Source organism: Chanos chanos, chromosome 1 (assembly GCF_902362185.1).
Source record: "Chanos chanos chromosome 1, fChaCha1.1, whole genome shotgun sequence".
Taxonomy (NCBI): Eukaryota; Metazoa; Chordata; class Actinopteri; order Gonorynchiformes; family Chanidae; genus Chanos; species Chanos chanos.
Window position 1 is genome coordinate 60,211,508 of NC_044495.1, and position 10,881 is coordinate 60,222,388.

General features: G+C 44.2%; 1 protein-coding gene across 1 annotated transcript in view; it reads left to right on the forward strand.

The window, feature by feature from the left end:
• Nucleotides 1-8,595: 8,595 nt before the first annotated feature.
• Nucleotides 8,596-10,881, forward strand: part of tbx16 (T-box transcription factor 16) — a 3,460-nt gene continuing 1,174 nt past the window's right edge. Inside the window, exons 1-7 of the mRNA XM_030787193.1 lie at nucleotides 8,596-8,611; nucleotides 8,897-9,053; nucleotides 9,257-9,359; nucleotides 9,919-10,083; nucleotides 10,373-10,519; nucleotides 10,641-10,711; nucleotides 10,870-10,881. The exon at nucleotides 10,870-10,881 is cut by the window's right edge and continues 68 nt beyond it. Coding sequence (XP_030643053.1) covers nucleotides 8,596-8,611; nucleotides 8,897-9,053; nucleotides 9,257-9,359; nucleotides 9,919-10,083; nucleotides 10,373-10,519; nucleotides 10,641-10,711; nucleotides 10,870-10,881 — 671 coding nt within the window. The remainder of the gene's footprint in view (nucleotides 8,612-8,896; nucleotides 9,054-9,256; nucleotides 9,360-9,918; nucleotides 10,084-10,372; nucleotides 10,520-10,640; nucleotides 10,712-10,869) is intronic.

Consider the following 10,881-nt stretch of genomic DNA (forward strand, 5'->3'; position numbering starts at 1 on the left):
CCTTTAACCCTTTAACCCGACCTCCGTCACTGCGCTGCAGAACTATGAACAAACCCCTGACAGACCTCTGAAGTCGAAACATTCAGTCCATTTTTTTCTCCCTCTCCCTTTGACTTCTTCTCTTCTGTGTTGAATAGGACTGTATAAAAAGCTGTTTTACAGTCCAAGTTCAGTGCACTTGGTCTTTCTCTCTTCCTCTTTCTCTGTCTCTCTCCTCCTCTCCTTTTCTTTTTGTGGGTTTCCCATTTCTTTGCATGTTTGTTTCTTCAGTATAAGGGCTTTTCCTCCTCCCTCTGGAACGTGTTTCCAGATTTTCCTGAGCGCGCTGCTGCTCTTCCCCGGCTGGGCATGATCTGTGATACGTCTTGTCTTGTCACAACAATTCTGCAAAGTGCCATTTTTACACATGTACGGACTGTAAGACTGCAGCAGAGACAGAGACGGAGGGGTTGTTTTTTAAAGGCTTTGCGTCCGGACAGCCGTCGACGACTCTGTGGAACCGTTTTCATTCTCCAGCTCTATGCAGACGTGTGTGTTCTTCACCTGTAATGCAAGTTCACTGGCGTTCTCAGACCGCTTCTGTAATAGTAATGCTTTATTGTGACTGTGTGTGTTCAGCATATGTTTACAGGGTTGATAGTATGGCTTTGTTCTTTTAAAGGCTTGTACAGTTTTCATTGTGCCACATCTGAGGTGCTGTAACTCTCATATGGGTTTAGGTGTAAAAATCACAGCCTGGGCAGGGGGTGTTTGTGTGTTTGTATGCGTGCTGGAGTGTGTGGATCTGTGTGTGTAGATCTGTATGTGTGTGTGTGTGTGTGTGCGCGCGCACACCTCTGCCCTGTCATGTGAACCCACCCCACACTCGTTTACATCTCTCCATAAGGAATGTCTGTTTAGTTGTGTATGCTGCACTGTATCCTGCTCTGTCTGTTCCTCTGCCCATCTCAGACGACCTGTCTTTTCTTCTCATACTCCGGCTTGGTTTGCTCGAGAAACAGTCACGTCATGGGAGGGGTCGAGGGTTTTTTTTTTTTTACCCTGGCTGTAGCCCTGTCACCAGCATTGCCCCACACACACACACACAGAGGCCGTGGACAGGCTGTGTGAGTGCCATGGGGCTGATGGACACAGTGTACCAGAGCTCCTTGGGCACGGCACCCCACATGTCACTGAATCAGCCGTGGGCCCCACTGTTCTGCTCCGATCCACACCAGCAAGGGCATGGGGTGGGTGGACAGTGATATGGAGAGAATATTTTGGAAGTCCGTGGAAATGATGGATGGATGATTATGTATACAAAATGATCTATTCCAGTCCCAAACCTGAAGACAACCGAATGTTTTTTACAGAATGTTTTTTCTACAAGATGGATATATTAGCTCCCTGTATTTTTCATAAGGTACCAATTAGGGTTTTTAAAAAATGGAAAAGACTTTGTTTAAAAAAAAAAAAAAAAAGATATAAAGAATTAAATAAATAACTAGTTGAATAAATAAATAGATTAATAAAAAATAATTGCAAGGGAAGTATCAGCCCAATATGTCTACAGGAAAAGAGATGTTTGTAACTATTTTTGTTTCTTTGTAATATAACTGTTTCGTACTCGGCTTTTGTGCTTTCATTGGTAATGTTCTATGGCTGAGAGCGGAATCCTGGGAGGAAATCACATGTTATGCTCCTCCTCCTCATCTGGGCTCAGGCTTTGTTTTGGGTTTTTTTTTTGTTTGGTTGGTTTTTTATTTTTTATTTTGGGATAACCTCTGAGTTTCTTTGACTTGCTGCATTAAAGATTACACAAGACCAAAAATACACTTGATAAAACTTTGAACTGGTTTCTGATTTTTTTTTTTTTTTCTGTAGCTATGCAGTCATTTTAGATTTTTGAGACCTGTCTTATGATTTTGATGTGACAAATCTCTGTACTGAACATACTGGCCTGTCCTCGACACACTGCTGCGTACTGAACATACTGGCCTGTCCTCGACACACTGCTGCGTACTGAACATACTGGCCTGTCGTCAACACACTGCTGCGTACTGAACATACTGGCCTGTCCTCGACACACTGCTGCGTACTGAACATACTGGCCTGTCGTCAACACACTGCTGCGTACTGAACATACTGGCCTGTCCCCGACACACTGCTGCGTACTGAACATACTGGCCTGTCCTCGACACACTGCTGCGTACTGAACATACTGGCCTGTCCCCGACACACTGCTGCGTACTGAACATACTGGCCTGTCCTCGACACACTGCTGCGTACTGAACATACTGGCCTGTCCTCGACACACTGCTGCCGCCAAAAATAAAATAAAAAAACCTGCTGCCTGTTGACTTTAAGGGGAATCATACGCTATAAAAAGCTCCGAGGGTACTTTGTGTCCATCTCTGATCACATTACTTACTATCAGAAATCAGGCATCACCTGCAATTATCCTCAATGCAATGAAGAGCTTCCTGCTGCTGGCTGACTAAGAGGCCTTTGCCTCTCTCTGAATTTCTTTGCTCTTTCAAAAAAAAAAATGATGCTCATACAGCAGTTAGTTCCACTTCATTTAAAAATCAAAGAACACTCTGTCACTGCCCAAATTGTTCTGTGCATGAGCCGTGGTGTGAGTCTGTTTGTCATCCTTTTGCTAGCGGGGACCACCCCACCTAGGAGTGTGTGTGTGTGTGTGTGTGTGTGTGTCAAAGGGGCCATAGATGCTGGTGTGAAGTCCTCCAGCATGAGAGAAGCCATTAGACCTCATTAACAACTTCCAGAAGTTTCTTATAAAGTGCTGCCAATGTGTCGTTTGAGCCCTTTGTCACGAACGCTATGGTCAAGGTTTGTTTTCTTACACCACTGACCATATGTGGGCTCTATCTCCCTTCATCTGATCATCCTTCCTCAGAAAGGAGAAAGGGGGGGAGGTGTCTTTCATTTTTACCCTTCCTCTATCTGTATTTTACTGCAGACACACGCCGCCCATATAACCAACAGGCCTAATCATTTGGGAATACACCAAAAATACCTTCTAAACCACCCTGCAACTGCTGTTATGTCCGAAGACAACCATCCAACAAGATACTGATGCAGCACACTGGACTCACCACTGATTAAAGCAGCATAATCTTATAACCCAATGGAAGCTTCACTTACACATTCTCTCATTGCACGTGGTGCAGAACATTGTTGCAACGAAGCATAACTTACAGGACATGACTAACTCTGACACGAACTCGCGTTCTCCTAAGCCACCAATCAGACGCACACAGATGTGCTCTGATCTCTCCAGCCTCTCTTTAACAGATGAGTACCTGAGTGTTCCAGCCTGCTGCCCCATCAAAGTGACCAATTAAGGCATCAAAAGAGCACGTTTGAGGGCTAATAGCAGAGAAAGGTGCGAGATTTCTCGTCAGCCCCACCGCTGCCTCCCTCTTTACGGGGGCTGCCCACAGCCGTCTGATCCGGGGCCCAGAGACTGTGTATTGGCAGCTGTTAAAAGCTATTGAGTGCGAGGGGACGCACGCAGCCGAGGCAAATGGCAAACGGGCTGACACCTCCGAACTCGAGCCTTAGTGATAAAGTCGTGGACGTGGTACCAACGCAGCTCACGACGTGAGAGATGGAGTCAGCCGAACTTGGCTCTTTTAAAATGGAGCTTTAAGAGCAAGGCTGCACGTCTGATAATTAGGCTGCACGTCTGATAATTAGGCTGCGCGTCTGATAATTAGGCTGCACGTCTGTTAACTGATTCTTTTGGAGGATCCAAAATGTTGAATGTCTTTTCTGGCACCATCTTCTGATTCTCCAGAGTGGAGAGAAAGTTCAGAAAATACAACTGAATTCAAATCCAAGAGTATAAAAATGAATGAAAGATTTCGTGCTGCAAACCTACTGGAGTGTTGTCTGGGTCCTTAGCAGATTCAGGGTTATCTCTGTGTGTGTGTGTGTGTGTGTGTGTGTGTGTGTGTGTGTGCAGGAGCTGGCCATGACTTTGAGACCAGACACGTTTGGTCTCAGTGGGACTCCAGTGAACTCTATGGGGTTTGCACTAATGTTAACCACCTACCCACTGTACTGTTTACTTACCACACATAAAACAGCCACAAATCCTCTCAAATGAGGGTCAAAGTGTCTATAGACCACACGCAAGCACACACGTTAATCTCTTCCCTCCTGAAAAAAAGGTATAAAATGTAAATCAGGGTATTCACACTAAAACTGACATTTTACTCATTGGTATGAAGTATACAACACTAAATCTACACTCAATCTGCACTTAATTCTTTAGGAGGGAATGCCATGGCTTACTTACAATATACGGTGATTTCAATTACTTATCAATTCATATTTTGTAACAATACAAGGATTATACCTTTGAGCTGCCCAACTAATGGTGTACTACAGGATTGAGAAAAATGACACTTTTTTTGCCATCTCCTCCATAATTAAACCCATTAGATTGTGTTTAAGCCTGAGTATGTAAACACCTTGTAGGTGTTAATATGTCTGTGCTGAACATTTCACTCTGTAATGTTGTGTTGCATAGCTGTGATGTTCAGAATGAGCAAGGCTTAGCTGTAAATCTCCACAGCCCAGGAGTTAATTTCAACTCCTGATCACCACTAGACAGCCAGCCCGTCGCCTCCAACCCCTGAGGCCTGTCCTCCTCTCTCTCTCTTTCTCTCTCTCTTTCTCTCTCTCTCTTTCTCTCTCTCTCTTTCTCTCTCTCTCTTTCTCTCTCTCTCTCTCTCTCTCGCTCCCTCTCTCTCTCCCTCTCTCTCTCTCTCTCTCTTTCTCTCTCCCTCTCTCTCTCTCTCTCTCTCCCTCTCTCTCTCTCTTTCTCTCTCCCGCTCTCTCTCCCTCTCCCTCTCTCTCTCTCTCTCTCTCTCCCTCTCTCTCTCTCTCTCCCTCTCTCTCTCTCTCTCCCTCTCTCTCTGCTTCCCCTGTTTGCCAGCTTCTCCTGTCACCTTCGCCAGTTTGTGTAATGGACTTAACACTGTCTCTGATGAAACATACACCTATGTTCAGTCGATGTTAACACACTCACACCAACACGGCAAAACCATGGCTTCTGAACCATCAGCCCTTACCTGCCTGAAAAAAACCCCCCAAAAACTTTCAGAACAGGTCCTCTACGCTATGCATCACTGGCTTTCTCTACAGTGAGGTCTCTTTATCTCAGACATGTGAACCCATATAAGGGGTCCAGTCGGTTCTGTTTATTAGTAGACACTAGCTGATGGAGGTTTGTCTGTGCTAGATCAGAGATAAATTGCTCAGTTGAGTTAATCTCAAAGACTAAGACATTAAGGATGTTTGATAATCAACTCATGTGACCTGTTATGTAGCTGTAAATTGTGGCATTTTGACTTTATGTCGTCAAAAACACACCAAATGATTGAACAGAGAAACACTGGGAAAGCACTGACATAAAACCACTGGTCAGTGTATAACACATCATCTCTGCCGCACCTCGAGATGTCTCTGTGTTAAACTAATGCTGTGTATTGGGGAAACCTTGTAAGAGCGAAACAAGAAAGTTCTGGAAGAACACAGTAAGGAATATACATAGGTAGGGTAGGAATATACATTCATCCCAAAAGAAGAGTGACAGGTTTCAGATGAAACTTGCTCGTCAGAATTCAGCGACAAAGAGGCCGGAATAACATCCCGACTCAATAATGTGGAGTGAAGGTTACAGGGAGAGTCTTCATCTGCTCTTTTTTTATTTCCTTCCTTCTCTCTTTGTGAAAGCCTCTTAGTGTTTTTTTTTCTGAGAGCTGGTGCAGAGGTGTGAAAGCCTGCAGGGACTGAGGGCTCTGTATGGATGATTCTGAGTAACAGAACAAATATATAATCCATTTAAAGCTCTCGCGCTCTCTCTCTCTCTCTCTCTCTCTATTCACCAAGGCCTGTCGGTCGATCCTCTCACAGCTGGCGCAGGCTCTCAGCTCGTAAAAACGCATCCAGCGCCTGTTACACCGGCTCCCTTGAGAAGAGTTTACTTTACTCTCCATACCCTCTTATTGAATCGACAAACAAGTAAAACCAAACAGTTTCATCCATCAGAGCGGTTTCTCGGTTTTTTGAAATGTTCCCGTCCTTTGGTCTTTAAGCGTTTTTTTTTTTCTAAATCTCTATCTGAGATAGGTTACCAAAGAGAGGTACCTACACTAGTGTATATCTGTCAGAGATGGTGTACGTCTTCAGGTGGCCACAACTAATGGTGTCCGAATTAGGAATTAGGACGGCAATATTCTGAATTATTTTTTCTTTTTTTCCCCTTTTCTTCTTCCTCTTTTTGGTGAAAACATGCCATACAAACTGCTTGTACAAAACGCCTGAACAAGTGTGGCTGATTAGCGATAGCCCATTAAGCCTGTACTGAAATAGTGTATAATTATGTAGGTAATTTTTGGGCATATCTCATTTTTCGGGCATTGTTTCCTGCGGCATTTCAATTATCGGGAGTCTCATGATAACGTAGGGTATTTGTTGGTAATTAAAAACCTTTTCTCTACTTATGACAGCCGCTCTTTGCCGTCTGCTTTGGCGTTTAGCATTTGAAAGGGTTAGGCTAACAGTGCTGAACTTCGAGGTGGAGCGGTAGGCAGGCCAAAAGAGAAACCTGTGTATTCAAAGAATACTCGGAGAAAATACGGAAAACCATGACAATTATTTATGTATGTCTTTGTTCTTAAAACGCCTCACTGGTCATTTAGACTTTTCTTTCTAATTTTACATGTCTAGCATGACCAAGAAATTTGGACAACAGACTTATTAGCCGTTGTTTTGGGCTACTCGCGAAACAAACGTTATTTACCACTGGTAAAGCCAAGTTAAAAAATGAAGTAATACCTGCTGTCTACTCAACGGCAAGAATTAAAGCAAAAATTAGTTGAGTTAAAAGCGGCAAATGCTTATGGTTTGATTCAAAAGATGATTTCCACTGGCAGACAGACCGGCCCGGTCCATTATTTTGAACCGCAGCGCCCGCTGTGCTAACTGACTGCTAAGTGCCGAACGATTGCCCTCATCCTCCATCTCTCTCTCGGCATGAATAGAGAAACCAAGGGCTTTTCAGAGACACTGGTCTCTAATCAGATTAACCAGTAGGGCACTGTACCGTCTAGACACCCCTGAATACACAAACATCCCCCTCCAACTCTCGTGTAGCCTACCTGACCTGCTCTCTCTCTCTCCTGCTTACCTGTATCTCAGGTGAGAGTCACTTGGAAGTTTGCCTCAGGGTCAGCATTGTGTGATTACACCATTATGGTTTTATGCACTTTCTGTCTTCTCGCACTTTCTCCAACGGACAATTTGAGCGAGCTGTAACAGAGTCCGTTGCCGTAAAAAAAAGTCTGTCAAAAATCAATGAGCAAACTGGCCTATTTCAAGATCTGACGCGATACCTCTGTTCATCTGTTAATAGTTTGTTCTAGTTTAGATCTATATACTGGAGCGTTTCAAATTTAGTAACCAATTGAAACACCCTTGTACAGTACGCACGAGAACTTCAGAAGCGGTTGCCAGGAGATACTGTGGTCTATAAAATTCAGCGCTTTCTGGATTAACCGAATTTCCAAAAATGAGGACTAAACATAGATGTATTTATTAAGATGTGATATATAAGTTTTACATGTAATAACCATGTAGAAAGACCTCATAATGTTTTAGAGATGTGCCAATACTTATGTCAACCAAAAGAACAATCTGAACAATTGCAGTTTAGGGTAATTTAATATGAATAATCCCTCTCTAATATCTAGTGAATATAATTTATGTTATTATTAATAACTAGTCATTACCAATGGTTAATTATGTGTTAATTTATCATTTAATTATTTCTTTCAACTTTGTCCAAAGAGGAATCTGAGTGTTACCACAAAATTTCTGTCATTTATTTAAGGCTGTTCCATCACCAGTACTCTTCGGAGCCAAGTGGTAAGGCTTTTGAGCCGTGATGTTCTGAATATGGTGCGAATTTGTGTTCAGGACCATGTGAATTGGCAAACGTCGCGTTTCAGTGTTTGAGAGTACGTCTGTGTGAATGATCAGTCGTCCCACTTAGAGCCGCTATGTTGCTCTGTGCGCTAGCTCAAGATTCTCTGGATGTTTAGAGGGATCCGGGTGTGGGCTTAGGCTCCCCTGTGCTCTGCTTATTTGTTTAAAAGTCTTTTAGCAGTTCATAAAGCTGCATTTCCTCTGTCATCCCTTCCTGTGGGGACACTATCAGGGCTCTGCTAAGTCTCTTTGATTTACCGCATCCACCAATCAGATCACGGCATACGCTCATCAATGTGCCACTTCAAAGGCTGGGAATGGGTCCCCCCAAGCCACTCCCATCTTTGGCCCCCCCCCTTAAAATTGAGGGACACCCCTTCCGTTCCCCTTAGAAGACCATTCAGTTCTTGTCCCCAGTGTGAGTCTGGACTTACAGCAGAGCACTTGCCTTGTGGAATTTACTACTACTGAAAATTTACACTGGATGTCGTTTTTCTGAACCCCCAAAAAATCGGATTTGAACAAGCCGTGGGTTGATATTTGGGCCTTTGGGTTTGAGTCTATCCACCTCTCATCTTTAACGAAGCCTGTGTGATGCAGTCCATCAGAGGTGAGTGCTTATCCTTGAGGTGTTTAGCTCTTCATCTTCCTGACAAATTACAAACCTTACTTGCATATGCTTTCAGTATACACGTTGTCTGTTTTGAAAGTTGTCATGTTCATTATTCCCTTCGAAGATATAAACCAGCCACCATGAGTTTGAACAGATTTCCAAACGCTGTTTGTTGGTCTGAATATTGAGAAAGATGACCAGTCTTTGGTCTTCTCACAGTAGTCTCTCTCTCTCTCTCTCTCTCTCTCTCTCTTTCTCTTTCACTTGGGATCCTGACCACAGACCTCAAACACAACCTGAGTCTCCCATCTTCGGCTGCCATGCCAGGGCCTCCTGACTCCTACCACCAGGGCAACATCCGCATGGTCCTGGAGGAGCCGGAACTGTGGAAGTCCTTCCACGAGATCGGAACAGAGATGATCATCACCAAACCCGGCAGGTAACAGATGCGGAGTCTAAACGCTGCCCGAATCAGCCTCTCCTCTTCATAACCTTAAACCAGACCGTGAACCAACACAAATCGAACAACAAAAAAATTCCAAGATTCTAATTGATCAGAAATAAAAGAACCGTGCCTCTTAGCTTTGCTCAGACTAACTATTTGTATGTGTGTGTTTGTGTGTGTGTTTGTGTGTGTTTTAGGAGGATGTTCCCACACTGTAAAATCAGTTTATCTGGACTCGTACCATATGCTAAGTACATCTTATTGGTGGACATGGTTCCAGAGGATGGCTTCAGGTATAAGGTAAGGCTAAGAACAGCTGTTGAGATCAAGGTATTCAGTATGCCAAAACCCAAAAGCAGAGATTTGGGGTTGAGAACGGTTGCAGATCAGACGTCAATGGCCCGTGTTCTGGAGCAGTTGGTCTCCCGTTAGAGGAGGGCCATCTCCAGACAGTTCCCACCATAGATCACGCTGCTCTACTGACACTCAACATCAAAGGCAGTGTAGCCTTCCTGTTTTTCTACAAACTGTGGGGGGTCCACTGTACCAATCCACCCCCCCACCCTCCCCCAAACACATACACTCTCTCTCTCTCTCTCTCTCACACACACACACACACCACCCCCACTATGTGTGATGGTCAATACCAAAACCAGTGGGGTAACACTGTTCACATCCTTACTCTCATGGCTGCTTCATTTTGAAATTTCATGTGAAATTGCATCATTTTTTGTTAGAAATGAAACATTCACGAAGGGGAAAAAATAAGTTAGTTTCACTGAATAGTTGAACTGAATTTAGCTCCATATATTTAAAACTCTGTCTCTCTCTCTGTCTGTCTCTCTCTCTCTCTTTCCAGTGGAATAAAGACAAATGGGAGGTTGCGGGTAAAGCGGAGCCTCAGCCGCCGTGTCGGACGTACCTGCACCCCGACTCCCCCGCCCCGGGCAGCCACTGGATGAAGCAGCCCGTGTCCTTCCTCAAGCTGAAACTGACCAATAACACGCTAGACCAGCATGGCCATGTGAGCAAAAAACCAAAAAAAAAAAAACAACCCCTTTTCATTTTGACTCTTTAACCAGAAAAAAAAACAAACAAACAAAAATCTCTCTTTAATTAATTCAACCGTTTCTTAAACCATCTTCATCTCCGCTCACTCAGCCAGCAGTGGTCGATGTTCTCAGATTAAGAGATTAGATACTAAACCAGTGAGGGACCGTCATTTTAGTGACTGAAAGGAGGCGACGTCATGTCGTCATTGACGACTGTGAGCCTGTTCGCTTGCCGTAACTGTGTCTTTCCCCCTCTCTCAGATTATCTTGCATTCCATGCACCGTTACCATCCGCGGTTCCACATCGTTCAGGCCGACGACCTGTACAGCGTGCGCTGGAGCGTCTTCCAGACGTTCACCTTCCCAGAGACGTCGTTCACCGCCGTCACCGCGTACCAAAACAGCAAGGTTAGTCTCCTAGACCTGGGCCTACTCCAACACGATAATGCTTACTTCCTCTTCTTCTTGTCGTTGTTGTTGTTGTTGTCATGGAGGATAACTACATTGGTGATGGGTTTTTTTTTCATAGATAACCAAGCTGAAGATTGATCACAATCCTTTTGCTAAAGGCTTCAGAGATGAAGGCTCAAACACCAAAAGGTGAGTGAGACCGGGCTGTCGGTGGATCTGATTCTCCCTTTTCTGTATTATAACAGTGTGATATGTAAGAATGGAACCAAACTTGTCAACTTGTTTCTTTTGTGCTCACTCTTGTCTCTCTCTCTCTCTCTCTCCCTCCCTCCCTCTCCTGGACACAGACGTGCAAACAG